This window comes from Oncorhynchus gorbuscha, linkage group LG01 (assembly GCF_021184085.1).
Source record: "Oncorhynchus gorbuscha isolate QuinsamMale2020 ecotype Even-year linkage group LG01, OgorEven_v1.0, whole genome shotgun sequence".
Classification (NCBI taxonomy): Eukaryota; Metazoa; Chordata; class Actinopteri; order Salmoniformes; family Salmonidae; genus Oncorhynchus; species Oncorhynchus gorbuscha.
Window position 1 is genome coordinate 77,576,375 of NC_060173.1, and position 17,466 is coordinate 77,593,840.

The 17,466-nt window shown below is 42.4% G+C and overlaps 1 protein-coding gene across 2 annotated transcripts in view; it reads left to right on the forward strand.

Annotated features, from left to right (window-relative positions):
- Positions 1-17,466, forward strand: part of scn1laa (sodium channel, voltage-gated, type I-like, alpha) — a 50,197-nt gene that overhangs the window by 14,636 nt on the left and 18,095 nt on the right. Inside the window, exons 2-16 of one of the 2 annotated variants that reach the window (XM_046360810.1) lie at positions 75-388; positions 2,009-2,127; positions 2,365-2,454; positions 2,545-2,673; positions 3,434-3,525; positions 5,840-6,103; positions 6,591-6,654; positions 6,870-7,011; positions 10,779-10,985; positions 12,125-12,403; positions 15,110-15,448; positions 16,087-16,219; positions 16,338-16,576; positions 16,689-16,862; positions 16,995-17,351. In XM_046360810.1, coding sequence (XP_046216766.1) covers positions 128-388; positions 2,009-2,127; positions 2,365-2,454; positions 2,545-2,673; positions 3,434-3,525; positions 5,840-6,103; positions 6,591-6,654; positions 6,870-7,011; positions 10,779-10,985; positions 12,125-12,403; positions 15,110-15,448; positions 16,087-16,219; positions 16,338-16,576; positions 16,689-16,862; positions 16,995-17,351 — 2,889 coding nt within the window. In that variant the 5' untranslated portion in view covers positions 75-127. Of the gene's footprint in view, positions 1-74; positions 389-2,008; positions 2,128-2,364; positions 2,455-2,544; positions 2,674-3,433; positions 3,526-5,839; positions 6,104-6,590; positions 6,655-6,869; positions 7,012-10,778; positions 10,986-12,124; positions 12,404-15,109; positions 15,449-16,086; positions 16,220-16,337; positions 16,577-16,688; positions 16,863-16,994; positions 17,352-17,466 lie in introns of those variants that run through there. The other variant, XM_046360801.1, reaches the window with a different exon arrangement.

The following is a 17,466-nucleotide window of genomic DNA, read 5'->3' on the forward strand; positions in this document are numbered from 1 at the left end:
CATGCCTCAGGAGTTGATTCAGAGTCACTACACTACACGCCTCTAACTGGAGCTTCTCCCTCTTGTTTCTCCAGTCCTTTCTATTGAAGGAGGCTAGCCGGTCGCTCTGAATGTGCAGGATGAAAAGATGGCACAGCTGCTTGTACCTCCAGGACCAGACAGCTTCCGGCTGTTTTGTCGTGAGTCCCTTGATGCCATCGAGAGGCGGATCGCTGAGGAGAATGCCAAGAAACCCAAGGGGAAGCCCAATGACGATGGCGACAACGGACCCAAGCCCAGCAGTGACCTGGAGGCAGGCAAATCACTGCCACTCATATACGGGGACATTCCCAAAGGATTGGTGTCCAAACCACTGGAGGACCTGGACACCTTCTACAGCAACCAGAAAGTGAGTTGGATTGGTCTTCACAAAGAGCTGGGCTTTGAAACCAAGGAAGGGGGTGTTTGAAGGAGTTGTGAAGGGTTATGGCAGTCTTAGAAAGCATAGACACACGTTGTCTGTAACGTTGCATAACGGATGTAGTAGCTTATGTTTTTTGGATACAGTAGCCCTCAACTTTGGATCTGCATAATATTTTGAGCAAAGGGTTTATGTTGATGCATACTCCTGTCTATCCAGTCATGTGTACAGTGTACCGTGCTGTGAGGGATCTCTGGGTCGGGCACTGTGATGCTGTGACACCCAGAGTTGTCGTAGCACAGGCTTTCTCTGTTTTCAGATCCAGGTTCAGTTGTTATTGTGTAGGTCAGGTGATGGAGCACGCTGTCATCCAACCAGAGCCTTTGTATTCAAGGTGACAGGAAAGCAAGGATCGATAGGGATACCATCTGAAAATTTCAGGGAAGACATTTTACCACACCACAGAGTAGGGCTGGGCAATATGGCCAAAATATCATATCCCGATATAGGTCATTTCATATCCCGATAACGATACATATCACGATATACACATTTTCTGTCAATTCAATGAATAAATAGTTTATATAAAATTACCACATGTACAGGCCTATTTATTATTACATTTTAAATTATACTCAAAAAATAAAAGGTATTTGCATTTGGTACCTTGGGTCGAGTGTTGGCACCAACTCACGAAACCCCCGTTTCCCAACCGTGTAAATTGGGGCCATGTCTTTGCCGATGTAAGTTGTTACGGCAGCTGTTCTCTCCTTCCATCTTCGTGGTTCTTTGCCATATGGTGTGCCGCGGGCAAAGCCTCTTGCAGCGTCTGAGACGGGGGTTTGTTTTGAGCACCCGACTACTTTTTGGGGTCTCATCTGTAGACACTCTCCATACTGTTTTACATGATTCTTGCGTAAGTGGTAAAAGAGGTTAGTGGTGTTTGAGCCTGTTTTCGGGACCGGCCTGCGGCATATTTTGCAGAGGGGTGTTTTCTGGTATATTTTGCAGAGGGCTGTTTTCTGGTATATTTTGCAGAGGGCTGTTTTCTGGTATATTTTGCAGAGGGCTGTTTTCTGGTATATTTTGCAGAGGGCTGTTTTCTGGTATATTTTGCAGAGGGCGGTTTTCTGGTCTGTGTCAGACTTTTCATACCCAAACCACGTCCATGCGACCGACGTAACCCCTCTTTTAGGTACAGTCTCCGTGCTCTGTGTCGCGTTCACTCTTCTCCATGTTTGTTTGTGTTGCAAATTTCCTTCCACTTGGCACGTGTGGAAGAATGCAAAGCGACGTCCAATTGACGGAAAATATTGCCGTAAAGAGTGTTATTTGCGACCCAATGAAATAAACGATAGAGCATAATATGAAACGATAGACGTTTATATATATATATATATATATATATATATATATATATATCGCCCAGGCCTACCACAGAGTATCACTGTGCTCTCTACCACAGAGTATCACTTCTCAAAGAGAAAAATGTAATTTTCACATATTTTTGTTTAGTGACTAGTTCATTTCCATCACTCCTAACTGACCAGGAATATGTGTTAACAGTCTCATGGGGTCTCTCTCTCTCTCTCTCTCTCTCACACACAGACCTTTATAGTATTGAACCGAGGGAAGGCCATCTTCCGCTTCAACGCCACTCCTGCCTTGTATGTCTTAAGCCCCTTCAACCCTCTTAGAAGAATATCAATTAAGGTTTTGGTTCACTCATATCCTTTCATTGACATGTTTTTTTTAATTCAGTTTTTTTTTATAGGTCTAATTAAACCTATATCCTATATCCCATGTCTTTATCCTAGTAATTAGTGCAATATAGTGATTTGTGTACTGAAGATATGTGGTCACCTGATACGTTCTAAGCCCGATGTCAGGCGTTGTATCGTATGTCATGTCAACATTGAATTAACCCGTCTGGACAGTTTAGTTTCCTTGACAACTGCCTCCACATTGTTCAGCATGGTAATCATGTTCACCATCCTTACCAACTGTGCGTTTATGACCCTGAGTCAGCCCCCGGACTGGGCAAAGAATATAGAGTAAGTCATCCTCTTACGCAAAAAATCGACATGCATCCACAATACACATCCACAATGATCTATGTCGACTAACCCCTTTGTTTCCAACAGGTACACATTCACTGGAATTTATACATTTGAGTCTCTTATAAAAATATTGGCAAGGGGCTTCTGTGTTGGGAAGTTCACCTTTCTACGAGATCCATGGAACTGGTTGGATTTCTGTGTCATTGTCATGGCGTAAGTATTCACACGCTTTCCTGTTATGAGCTGAAACAGGAGACTGTATCCTGCGTGCCTAGCTGTATGACGTAACTAGTGGCAACACTATGCACTAATGTTCAGTCTGTAAAGTTCTCACGACAACTACAAGTCATTTTGCCTATTTCTACTAACAGCTACCAGACTTCACTACCATTTGTTTTTGCTGCTTGAGGCAGAGGAGTTACAAGTATTGGGTAACTGTTCATGTAGTTTAATACATTGATTCTGTTTGTTGTTCAGGGGCAACAAGTCCCCTTAGTTTATTCTTTGTGTTGCTAGTGTATTAATTGTTGGAGCATACACAAGACAACAGTTGCACGTCTTTGTAAGTACAAATACCATGCAGACATGAGGAATATCGAGGCACTTCTCAGTCTAACCTTAGGTTGGCTAGTGTCCTTCCTCAGACTCCTCACACCTATTGTCTATCCCACCATGTAATGGTGTTTGAGGGGTTTAGAGACGTTGCCACGTGACATGAATGTATTTGAACTACACAAGCTCTATTGTAATTGTGAATTTTCCTGCAGGTATGTAACAGAGTTTGTAAAACTAGGCAATGTTTCAGCTCTTCGCACTTTCAGAGTACTGAGAGCTTTGAAAACTATTTCAGTTATCCCAGGTAAGGAGTGCCTGCTGCCAGCTGTCAGCCAGCCCCTTCCTTGTGTGATGTTTCTTCCGACTGCTCTTTGTTGTCCTGTCATGGCGTCTGTGTGCGACTTCCCTTTTATTACAGATATGTCACATCGTTTGTGGACCTGGGCAACGTGTCAGCACTGAGAACGTTCAGGGTTCTCCGAGCACTGAAAACGATATCGGTCATCCCAGGTGAGAGCCAGGTTAAGGGACAAGGTTTCGGGGCCGAAGGGTTACTACACCTTTACGCTTTTCTGTAGGTTTGCCTCTCATGCTGCCAGTAGAAATCTGAAGCAGTTCATTTCAAATGGAAAATGATTTCTTGCTTTTAGACTATTGTATTTATTGATTTGTTCATTTTTATTGAACAGCCTTGGGGGTCTTGTCGATTTTGTTTGCATGGGACTTTGTTTAAATCCAGCTTTAATTGTGTTTGTGGTGCTGTCCAGCTCTTCTCTCCTTCCTTCGCTGTTTGGGATGGTTGCTTGTCAGTGTTCTCCCTGACTGGTGTTTGTCTTCATTCAACTGTTCCTGTTCAGTGAAGGCGGACTGTGTTTTGGTCTGGTAAGGGTGGGTCATATGTCAGAGCTGATTGTGACGTATGCCCCTTCCTCACAGACATGCATGCTTTTGTTATTATACTCTACGACATAGTTTCTGATCCAAACTCTTGGTAGGGTGTCTAACACACAGGTATAATATCTACTACAACAAATGTCAATTTGTGGCCAGAACTGCCTGGCCATTAGAACAACTATGCTCCTCAGCTTATTTGTTTTCTCAATCAACCGTAGAGCAACCAGGGACTTAATTTGAAGCTACATTGTGTGCTATAAACATATTACTGGGATTTGGATCTTCGTCAGAAAATATGATGTGCTTATCACGGCTCATATAATTCTAGTGGAGAAAAGAACGTTATATAAAATATTAAACATTCTTATGGTGTAAGACCACCAATTGAGACAGTAGAATGTGTCACTGCACTGCCAGCGTACCATTCTTTGACAATTGAGGAGCTTCTTTCAAAAACGCTATATATCCATTTTAAAAAATGTTGGTAAATTTGCTTTTATTGTTTAAAGAACGTATGACCGAGGTTGGTGTGTTTTTTTCACTATCTAATCATGGCATGGGGTTGTTCAATGACAAACATGTATTTTTTTAAATCTATCGCTTGATGGTTTCATTTTAGAGAGACAAATAATCATGTTTTCTTGCAAAACACTATACACTGAGTGTAAAAAACATTAAGGACACCTGCTCTTTCCATGACAGACTGACCAGGTGAACCCAAGTGAAAGCTATGATCCCTTATTGATGTCTCTTGGTAAATCCACTTCAATCAGTGTAGATGAAGGGGAGGAGACAGGTTAAAGAAGGATTTTTAAGCCTTGAAACAATTGAGACATTGATTGTGTATTGGTGCCATTCACAGGGTGAATGGGCAAGGCACAAGATTTAAGTGCCTTTGAACAGAGTATGGTAGTAGGTGCCAGGTGCACCGGTATGTGTCAAGAACTGCAAAGCTGCTGCGTTTTTCACGCTCAACAGTTTCCCGTGTGTATCAACAATGGTCCACCGCCCAAGGGGCATCCAGCCAACTTGACACAACTTTGGGAAGCAATGGAGTCAACAAGGGCCAGCATCCCTGTGGAACGCATTTGACACCTTGTAGAGTCCATGCCCCAACGAATTGAGGCTGTTCTGAGGGCAAAAAGGGAGAGGGGGTGCAACTCAATATTAAGAAGGTGTCCTTAATGTTTTGTACACTCAGTGTATATCCGCCTCCCTCTCAGAGAAATAAGTAGAACTGCTAGGGTTTTTACACAGTCCAAAGGAACAAATAACACAGACTGTACAAGTGATACATTTGTGACATCAATATAAAACAAATCAATACAATCATACAACATCTGCATGTAAATCATTGACGTAATATTTTAGTTATTTATCCAGAGAGACTCACAGTTAGGTAATTGATCTTAAGATAGCTAGGTGACACTACCGCATACAGTCAAATACACTGTATACAAGCATTCTACACCTGCATTGCTTGCTGTTTGGGGTTTTAGGCTGGGTTTCTGTACAGCACTTTGAGATATCAGCTGATGTACGAAGGGCTATATAAATACATTTGATTTGATTTGATTCCATTCCAACTAAACAATGGAAATATAGCGTTTAGGAAAAAATAAAACACATTTTAATGCACATCTAGAAATCTATGAATAAAATAAATCTGAGAACAGTCATATTTTACACACATATTAAGCAATCATTTATAGTGAGAGAAAAAAAACACAAAATGAAAAATGTGTGGATTTTGCGTTTTGGAAATAAACTCTTTTGGACACCTCCACACGGTTTGTTTTTAAACATATGAGCAACGGAGATGACGTTTCATGCTGTGATGTTCACATTGTATACAAATGACACTTCTTCTTTGCATACACTGTATAAGACTCCTATGCGAATAACAGTGAGGTTCTGTCGTGTCCTGCAGGCCTCAAGACCATTGTGGGAGCGCTGATCCAGTCAGTGAAGAAACTGTCAGACGTGATGATCCTCACTGTATTCTGCCTAAGTGTCTTTGCCCTGGTAGGGCTGCAGCTGTTTATGGGCAATTTAAGAAACAAATGTTTAAGGATCCGTCCTAACTCAACCAACCTCTTGAATGATACATTGGACTTTAATGGGAAGGAGTATATTGATGGGGACTTTAACGAGACCGTCCCGTTCAACTGGACCAATTACACTAATAATCCTGGTAAGCATGTTTCTTTGGCTTTAGACAGTCATTGGAGGGTGAACGCCACGCTAGTAACCACAGACCACAGTGAGTGAGTCACAGCTCATTGCTAATAGCCAAACAAGCAGCCCTGGCTGAAGAGCGTAATGTAAAATGACAGGAATGGCTGAGAGGGGTTTGTAAGAGCTTCTGGTGGGAAGTAGTGTGGCTGCTCATCATAACACTGCCGGTTTGTGGATGATACTAGTGGCATGTTTAGCTTGTCAACATGGAGGGCTTTGAGTCACCTCCCAAATGGGAAAAACGGCACCTGGATGGCCATGACACTAGGACCTGGGCAGCCATGGGGTCAAAGGGGAGACAATAGATAAGAGAAAAGGAAAGGTATTTCAGGACTAAATCTTTGAACTGTTCACTAGTTACAATGCTGTGATGGAGGTGAGAATGAAAATCATTTCTCTTTTTTGCAGTTGACGAAAGATTGACTTGTCTCTTTTTCCTGTAGATAATTATTACTACCTCCCAGGTAAAAGGGATGCTTTGCTTTGTGGAAATGGCAGTGGTGCTGGGTAAGATTGAGCCCACATTACTACATTTGTGTCTGATTGTCAGGATGCACTACTGATTGTGCTTGCGTTTGTTTGTGTGTGTGCGTGTGCGTACCTGCGTGCGGTCGTGCATTACTTTGTGCGTTAACATCAAAATAGACTTCACAGGATATTGGGAATGCAGTGATGGTGATTCTGATTCTGTTTGAGTTTCCCAGGCTTGTTGTTTGTTGTAGGCTGTGTCCAGAGGGATTCTGGTGCGTCAAAGCGGGCCGGAACCCAGACTTCGGCTACACCAGCTTTGACACGTTCAGCTGGGCCTTCCTGTCTCTGTTCAGACTGATGACTCAGGACTACTGGGAGAACCTCTACCAGCAGGTCTGTCTCATAGAGATGTACTAGAGAGCTCATCTCCTGTCTTTGCAATGGCCGCTTTTTGTGACAGCTTGGCAAGTGCCATTGAGGGCTATCTCCATTTTAAAGTAGTCCATGTCTTCCTCTTTTACTTCTATGAGTGTATTGGTAGTTTGTACATAGATTGAATAGGTGCATACCACTTACTGTGCTGGAGTGTATAATCTAAACAGGTATAAAGCCAAGGTTGGTGATTAACTGCCACCTGTAATTGTGGAATGTTTGATCAGCAGTATAATTCATTGGCTTAACCCTTCCGCTGACCAGGATGGAATTTTGTGATCGTTTGTTAACCCATAGCAAGTCCCACCATGTTGACTACTTCAAAATGGTGAAAGCTCTCATTGGAAGCCTGGTGGAACCAGCCTGATTGCCATCCCTTACAAAATTGTGAAGGCAGCGATCAGGCTGGTTCCTCAAGTCTACCTCAAGGGGTACTACCCTTGCCAAAAAAGGCTTTGGGCCAAGCGCGCCCTCTATCCAACTCTATGGTCTGTCTGCATTATGAAGTGATACTGGGGGCTTTTTTACAGGCAAAAGGATTGCTAGTGTTGTCGTTGCATTGGACAGACCCATTTGTGCCAGCTTCTGTGCTCAGTGGAGATCCCTGTGTTCCTGTGCTTCTGACTGCACCTGTGAGGAACACTATGGGCTCTAATTTTGTCTGGTGTTAAACCAATGCCCAGCGCGATTGTCAAATGCATGCTTGTTTGCAATTTCAACCTGTTAAAGCCGGGCACTTTTCTATTTTCAAAACATATGCCAGGATTGGTCATTTACTTGTCTTAAATGAGCTTGCATGTCCTAAGATTGGAGGGTTGGCATTATCTAAGGTGTGTCCTTAAAAACGTGCGCCAAAGTGCCAATTTCAGTATGCGCTGCTTGGGATATTTAAGACCAACCGAATACTGGACTTTTATCAATGGATTTTAACAATGGAAGCAAAGCCTATCCATGTGCACATGGCGCAAGTGAGATGAGCTTTTTGTGCCTGTAAACCTCGTATTTAGAAACGTGAAAACAAATGTTTTTTTCCCATTTCGTTTCCTTTCATTAAAAACCAAGCATACACAGTAAAATTGTAAAACTCATATGGAGTCGAATTTAACAACATTTTGGTGTTTATATGATCCAACCCCCATTTTGTCTTAAAACTACTCTGGTCATGGTGTTGATATTGCTGGAGTTAACACGACACTAAATGAATTGACAATCAACTCCAGCAGAGTACATTTCTCTTTCGGTTGGCTTCCTTTAAGTAATAAGGGTGTAAAGCCTTATTTGAATATTTCTTAATGTGTCACATTATGGTAGTTTGCAATATAATATTCAATCTCTGTTAGGTCCAATTTGGAGGAAGATATCCGACACTTTGACATCACCCCTAACTTGCATTCAGAACACCTGTCAGAGTAGGGAAGACAATACAGTACATGGAGACGAACAACATCAAACTGGAACAATTATCTCACTAACAGCTGCTATGAATCCAACCACTTACAGATTGGATTAGTTTAGAAAAATGTACGTTTCTGATCTTATCTTAGTGTAGCATCAGATAAAAAAACAAAACAATCAATGTACATGTGAAAACACAGGGTTTTGTTCGTGAGGCCGCTTTGAAATGAATCTTCATCACCAAAGCTTTCACAGCAAAACAGTGAGTGGACATCCACATTTGATCTATGTAGGCTGGCTCCTGTTATTATTTTGGAAGTGCATAAAAAAACTCTCCATCTAGGTTGTATGCCCATTGTCACGCCCTGGTCTTAGTATTTTGTGTTTTCTTTATTTATTTGGTCAGGCCAGGGTGTGACATGGGTTTATTATGTGGTGTGTCTTGGGGTTTTAGTAGGTATTGGGATTGTGGCTTAGTGGGGTTATCTAGTAAAGTCTATGGTTGCCTGAAGTGGTTCTCAATCAGAGGCAGGTGATTATCGTTGTCTCTGATTGGGAACCATATTTAGGCAGCCATATTCTTTGAGTGTTCCTTTTTCCTGTTCCTGTCTCTGTGTTAGTTTGCACCGGTTTAGGCTGTTTTGGTTTTCACGTTACATTTATTGTTTTTGTATTGATCGTGTTCTTTCTTAATTAAACATGTATCAAAATTACCACGCTGAATTTTGGTCCTCTCTTTCACCCGAAGAAAACCGTAACACCCATAATGGAGCAAAAGATTAGATAATCCGGGGACACTCATATTTAGAAACATTTAAGTTGTTTTTTCCGTTTCGTTTGATTTAAAAGAAAATCGTACCCTACTATAACGAAAGCTGCTTCAACAGCAAAGCATCTGGTGTCTTTATATTTCCCGAGCAGCCTATCCATAAAAGGATTCTAGTCGCGAGGCTTTTGCCGACATGCTTTTGTATTATTCACAATTCCCATCGGCATACCTGCAGTGCTCCATTCGGCTTGTATCCATCCCTGTTGTCCGGTTACCAGATACGTAACCAACCTCTTGTCCGGTTACCAGATACGTAACCAACCTCTTGTCCGGTTACCAGATACGTAACCAACCTCTTGTCCGGTTACCAGATACGTAACCAACCTCTTGTCCGGTTACCAGATACGTAACCAGCCTCTTGTCCGGTTACCAGATACGTAACCAGCCTCTTGTCCAGTTACCAGATACGCAACCAGCCTCTTGTCCGGTTACCAGATACGCTCCTCCAAATGTAGGCTATTCAAATAGTGCTGTCTTATAATGGCAGGCTACATAATGACTAGGCTACATCTTGCTTATTGAGAACGTGCCTCGCACATACAACACAATTTACAGGAGCGGAAAGGCCTATACTAATTGAAGCCAACTACAACAATGTTGACTGTCCACACCAACCATATTGAGCAACCACTGGATGTTTAATTATTTTATTTTTTACTGTTGCTATCCCTTGTTACTGTAACCTATGCTATTTTTAAAAATATTCCGGAATATTCCGTGTCTCCAGCCGAATTGGAGTTGATAACAACACAAAGACCGGCAGAATTTGAGACAAAAGCATGCGGTAATAAGCCATGGGACACCTTGATTGGCCAGTGAGTGGCCAAGCCCTCGTCACACCTACACCACCGCCAGCAATTGCGCTCAAAATAACGACTGTGAAAACCGCAACAATATTTCTGACACACCCCTGGACATAACACTGTGCTTAGATTTACCAATGCGTTAGGTTCGTTCAAATAGATCCCGGACCTAGTTTGTGACATGTTTAACTTGATGGGTACAGGTTATCTTGAAAACACAAAGACAGGCATCATTTGCTGTGTGATGAAAATGAGTACATTCTCCCATTACAAAACAGACATCAAAAAGAAGATTGCCAGTCGCCTGTTCAAACAACCTCCTAATGGAGGGCAGGTACATTTCTGCTCGAGGAAACCGAGATCTGTCGCATCATGACTAAAGCAAAGACCCCATGTCTTTTTGAATGCATTGTTGTCCCTTGAATAGAGAGATCAGCGAAGCATTCTGAGCAAATAATACAGAACAATACACCAGATCAGGTGTGCAATGTCACAGGGTTCATGTGCATGTTCCAAATGGCTTGTTACGTGAGCAGACATTTTATGCATGTTTTATCATGGTCCTTTTAGTGTTCCATTAGCATCCTCTCAATGGAGATATGTTATCCGGGGTGTAATACGAACGACTGGCGATTTACTTGGGAGATATGTTCAAAGAGGTTGTAAGAAATGTGTCACAAGAGGTGTTGTTCCTCTTCCAGACCCTGCGGGCTGCTGGGAAGCCGTATATGATCTTCTTTGTGCTGGTCATCTTCCTGGGCTCCTTCTACCTGATCAACCTGATCCTGGCTGTGGTTGCCATGGCGTACGACGAGCAGAACCAGGCCACCATGGAAGAGGCTCAGAAGAAGGAGGAGGAGTTCCAGGCCATGCTGGAGCAGCTGAGAAGACAGCAGGAGGATGCACAGGTACAGGATATCCGCCCATTTCAACTCTAATATGCCAAACATTACAGCACACTCATTAATTACAACAACCATGGAATTCCTTTAATAGTCATTTCCATTGCTGGTGATGTATGAAGAGTTTCATTCCTAAACGCTATATATCCATTATCAGAAATGTAGGTACAACCTTTTGTTGTTTAAAGAAATGGTGAAAGAGATGGGTGTGTTTTTTCCACTATCTAATTGTTCAGTGACAGACATGTATTTGTTTAAAATCTATCGCTTGATGGCTTCATTTCAGAGAGACAAATAATCAAGTTTTTTTGTGTTGCAAAAATGCTAGATATCTGCCTCATTCTCAGAGAAATAAGTAGTACTGCTAGGTTTTACACAGTCAAATGTAACAACTAATGGCATTTTTAATAGAGCTGTACAAATGATACATTTGTGACATTACTATTTTAAAACAAATGTTGCAAACAATTCTTATCCAGAGCAACTTACAATACATGCATTCCTCTTAAGCTTGGTAAAACAGCCACATATTACAGTCAAATATAAAGGATACGAAAATTCCATTCCAGCTAAACAATGGATATACACTGAGTGTACAAAACATGATTTCCATGACATAGGTGAATGATCCCTTATTGATTTGTTTCACTTGTTAAATCCACTTCAATCAGTGTAGATGAAGGGGAGGAGACCGGTTAAAGAAGGATCTTTCATCCTTGACACAATTGAGACATGGATTTTGTATGTGTGCCATTCAGAGGGTGAATGGGCAAGGCAAAAGATTTACAGTATGTGCCTTTGAACGGGGAATGGTTTGTATCAAGAATTGCAACGCTGCTGAGTTTTTCATGCTCAGCAGTTTTACACACATATGAAGGCACACATAAACAATAATTTCTCGTGAAAAAACACAAATGTGAAAAAATAGTGGATATAGCATTTTGGAAATATACTCTTCATATTCTTATTTATCTTAAACTGAAAATGGCCAAGATTTTTAAAGAATTCGGATAACAAATGTTCAAAGGTATTCAAAGGTAAATGTAATTTAATTTAAATTTAGAATGCATTTAATAGCCCATTGTGTCTATTTCTCACAAGTTTCCCCTGACGGCCATAGCTTAGGTGTGTTGATTGGTTTACAGGCGGCGGCAACGGTGATGGCGGCTGAGAGTGGGGAGTTCAGTGAGAGAGGCGACCTCACTGAGTCCTCCTCAGAGGCCTCCAAACTCAGCTCCAAGAGCGCGAAAGAGAGGCGCAACAGGCGCAAGAAGAGGAAGAAGAGGGAGGAGGAGGAGAGAGAGGACAATGACAAGTGTCACAGGTCTGAGTCCGAAAGCAGTATGAAAAAGAGTCACTTCCGCTTCTCCATGGATGCCTCTAACCTGCACAACTATGACATGAGCTGTTCAACACCATACCAGGTCAGGATATTTTAACATACTGCTTTACCCTACCTTTACCTTTGGCTGTCAAAAGCATGTGTGTTCGCTGTATTGGTGAATTGCTGTGCATGCTACACACTCCTTAGTGAATCTATTCATCTCATCATCAATATTATTTTCGCCATTATCAATATCAACGCTACTCTATCATCTCCATTTTCAGCAGCACCGTCATCTTTCAATTGCATTATCATCGTAATCACTATCCGCTTCATCAGCATCCTCCTCATCAGCATCCTCCTCAGCAGAGGCAACAGGATTGTGCTTGTCATCATTATCCCCTTCATCGTGCTCTTGCACGTTTCCTTTTATATTATCCCTGAGATCGTCTTCTAGATCAGGTATTCCCAAACTGGGGTACACACAATGCCGTCGGGGGTATGCCAAATAAATCAAAATAAATTCTTCTTCACATTTTCAAACAGTACATTTATATTTTCCAACGGGGCTATACATTTGGGTGAGTTTTTTTCCCGCCTGAGTACCCTCATTTCACTGCCAAAAATAAAATGAAACCATCTACTGTTCAGCGAAATAACAACACAATGTCAAATACAGGTAGACGTGTCAAATAATTAACATCCAATCACATTAACCGTTACTGTCTCGCGGGAAACCTTCACTCTTGCGCAGTCATTTAGAAACGAAACATGACCATTTGAAAAATAAGCCACGGGAATTTTTTTAAGCGAGAATAAAGACAACTTTAGAGTAGTAAGACATGTATAAAAGCAACAGATACCATTAAGTAGAAGGGGCTAGAAGCGTCTTATATGGTGAGCTACCGAGTGGCTAGGACAGGCAGGCCCCATACTATTGTGGAGGACTTAATTCTTCCTGCTGCCATGGATATGGCTGGGACAATACTGGGGGTAAAGGCCAAAAAAACTATACAGACAATGCCTCCATTAAACACCACTGTTTCAACGACGTATCAGTGACATGGCAGGAGATGCTTTGAAACAATTTCTGCTTCGCATACAAGCCAGTGAATTCTATGCGTTACAGCTGGATGAGTCAACAGGGCCTGGCACAGCTCCTGCTATATGTCTAATACATTAATGGGGGGTCAATTAAGGAAGACATTCTCTTCTGCTAACCACTGGAAACCAGGACAACAGGAGAGGATATTTTGAAAGTACTGGAGAGCTTTGTGACATTAAATGGACATTGGTGGTCAAGATGTGTTTGTATCTGTACTGATGACGCAAAAGCCATGACAAGGAGACAGAGTGGAGTTGTAATGCACGTGCAAGCAGTTGCTCCCGACGCCACTTGGGTACACTGTAGCATCCACCGAGAGGCTCTTGCTGCCAAGGGAATGCCTGACAGCTTGAAAGATGTTTTGGGCACTACAGTGAAAATGGTTGACCCTTTTTAATCAAGGCCCCTGAACTCTCGTGTATTTTCTGCTTATGCAATGTAGCGCTTTTACAACATACAGAAGTACGCTGGTTATCAAGGGGCAAAGTATTGACATGTTTTTTGGAATTGAGAGATGAGCTTAAAGTTTTCTTCATTGACCATAATTTCCACTTGTCTGACCGCCTGCATGATGACAAGTTTCTCACACGACTGGCCTACCTGGATGATGTTTTTTCTTGCCTGAATGATCTGAATCAGGGATTACAGGGACTCTCCGCAACTGTATTCAATGTGCGGGACAAAATTGAGGCTATGATTAAGAAGTTGGAGCTCTTCTCTGTCTCCATTAGCATGGACAACACACAGGTCTTTCCATCATTGTATGATTTTTTGTGTGCAAATGAACTTAAGCTTACGGACAATGTCAAATGTGATATAGCGAAGCACCTGAGTGAGCTGGGTGCACAATTACGCAGGTACTTTTCCGAAACGGATGACACAAACAGCTGGATTCGTTATCCCTTTTATGCCCTGCCTCCAGTCCACTTAACGATAACTGAACAAGAGAACCTCATCGAAATTTCAACAAGCGGTTCTGTGAAAATGTATTTTAATCAGAAGCCACTCACAGATTTCTGAATAGGTCTGCGCTCAGAGTTTCTTGCCTTGGCAAATCGCGCTGTTATGACACTGATGTCCTTTGCAACCACGTACTTATGTGAGACTAGATTCCCGGCCCTCACAAGCATGAAAACTAAATACAGGCACAGACTGTGTGTGGGAAATGATTTAAAACTGAGACTCCAATACAACCCAACATTGCAGTTACGCGCATCCTTTCAAGCACAACCTTCTCATTAACCTGTGGTGAGTTATTAACCATTTTTGATGAACAAATAAGGTTTCATATGTAAGATGGCTAAATAACGAGCAACAATAATGATTATTATTATATTTTTATTTGTGCTCTGGTCCTATAAGAGCTCTTTGTCACTTCCCACGAGCCGGGTTGTGACAAAAACTGCCACTCATTCTTATGTATCGTATTGTGTGTGTGGCAGGCTTACAATGATGGAAAAACAAACATTTGAGAGTCCGCTGACCCTGGTGCTAGAGGGGGTATGCAGCTGGAGGATGAATGTTTGAAGGAGTACGGGACTATAAAAAGTTTGGGAACCACTGCTCTAGATAATCAACATCATTGCATCATCTTCATCAGTATCACTCTCTGCAGGACCCATTCTTCCATCTTAAATTACTCCACTTCTCAACCCATGCTTATGCCAGTAACATGCACTGAGGAATGTATTTTTCTCCCAGTCCTTCCTGAGTATCCGCGGACCCCTGTTCTCGTCCAGACGGAACAGCCAGGCTAGCCTCTACAGCTTCCGGGACCGTGCGCGGGACATAGGCTCGGAGAACGACTTTGCCGACGATGAGAACAGCACTTTCGAGGACAACGACAGTTGCCGGGGCTCTCTGTTTGTCCCTCGGTGGAGCGACCGGCGCTCCAGCAACGTGAGCCAGAACAGCATGCCATCACACTTCATGCTGCCAGCAAATGGGAAGATGCACAGCTCCGTCGACTGCAACGGGGTGGTGTCCCTAGTGGGCGGGGCTTCACTCCCCAAGTCACCTGAGGGACTCCTTCTGCCAGAGGTGACAGTAGATAAGGCCTCTACTGGTGACAATGCAAGGAAGTGTAGTTTAGCCTGGATGGCCTAAACCAGTTCTGTTCTGCTGTCTCTAAACCAGTTCTGTTCTGCTGTCTCTAAACCAGTTCTGTTCTGCTGTCTCTAAACCAGTTCTGTTCTGCCGTCTCTAAACCAGTTCTGTTCTGTTGTCTCTAAACCAGTTCTGTTCTTTTTCTTCCTGCCGTGCCTCTACTCTAGCTCGGCTGTGGTCTTGTAGTGTGCATCTTGTTCCTTTCCTTCTTTCTCTTCCTTCTTTCTTTTCTTGACTACCTAAACATTACTTATGGTATATTTACATACAGTTACACACTAAAGATTACATTTTGTTAAAAATAATAAATATAAGGCAGTATTAAACAGGTTTGGATTTTCATATATATTTTTATTTATTCCATATAGATAAGAAACTATTAAAATATTTCTATTGATGTGATTAGAAATACAGTATTTTTTGGTTGAACAGATAATGACTTCCTGGTTAAGAGATTAATTGGCCCTTGAACATGGCCATCTTTGGTGGTTACATTGTGCTGAGATACAGAATATTGCCGATGCAATTGGTTTGCCATACATTGATAATGCTTCCAAATGATGTAACTCCAGGAAAACTCTACGGAGACAGAGTATAGAAAGGCCCGATGTGGATCGTACCAGGCCTCTATGGACTTCCTGGAAGACCCAGTTGCCAGGCAGAGGGCGCTCAGTGTAGCTAGTGTTATAACCAACACTATGGAAGGTGTGTACGACTATACCATACCCCATACACCCCCTAGAACAAATAGCATGAACAGACAAAATGAGAGTACATTCATAAAACAAATGTTTCTCTGTTATTTATCCTCTGTATGTATCAGAACTTGAAGAATCGAGACAGAAGTGCCCTCCTTGCTGGTACAAGTTTGCCAACACCTTCCTCATCTGGGACTGTTGTCCGAAGTGGCTGAGGATCAAGAAAATAGTCAAGATGATCGTGATGGACCCGTTTGTAGACCTAGCTATCACCATATGTATTGTTATGAACACAGTGTTCATGGCTATGGAGCATTACCAAATGTCTGGGGAGTTCAACACCATGCTTTATGTGGGAAACCTGGTACGCAGTCACATGTCATTTGTTTTTGCCATAATCACTTTAAAATCGGCCATTTTAAGCACATGACATGTTAATTACTGTTGTCACTGTTCTTGTGTGTTGTTTTAATCAGGTGTTCACGGGTATCTTCACAGCTGAGATGTGTTTCAAGATTATTGCTTTGGATCCGTACATTTATTTTCAGGAAGGCTGGAATATATTTGATGGTATCATTGTCAGTTTGAGCTTGATGGAGCTTGGCTTGGCCAACGTGTCTGGAATGTCTGTCCTCAGATCATTCCGATTGGTAAGAGCATCGACACTCCAGCACAGCATCCAAAATGCTGCAGTTTCAGTCAATAATCACTGGTATAAAAGTAGACTGTCAACATATTGGAATAGAAATGAATATTAATCCCATTCTTCTCTTTGTATGCAGCTGAGAGTATTCAAACTGGCCAAGTCTTGGCCCACACTGAACAAGCTGATCAAGATCATTGGTAACTCAGTGGGGGCCTTGGGTAATCTCACCCTCGTACTGGCCATCATTGTCTTCATCTTCGCCGTGGTGGGCATGCAGCTTTTTGGGAAGAGCTACAGAGACTGTGTGTGTAAGATCTCTACAGACTGCACACTGCCCCGGTGGCACATGCATGACTTCTTCCACTCCTTCCTGATTGTGTTCCGGGTGCTGTGTGGGGAGTGGATCGAGACCATGTGGGACTGTATGGAGGTGGCTGGTCAGAGCATGTGTCTCATCGTCTTCCTGATGGTCATGGTCATCGGGAACCTAGTGGTACGTTTTCAGCTCTACTGTATCTCCGTATGACTGTTAACAACACTGTTAATCCACCGTAAATCAATTACAGTAACTTTAAACCATCAGTTGAGCGTGTGTGTGTGTGTGTGTG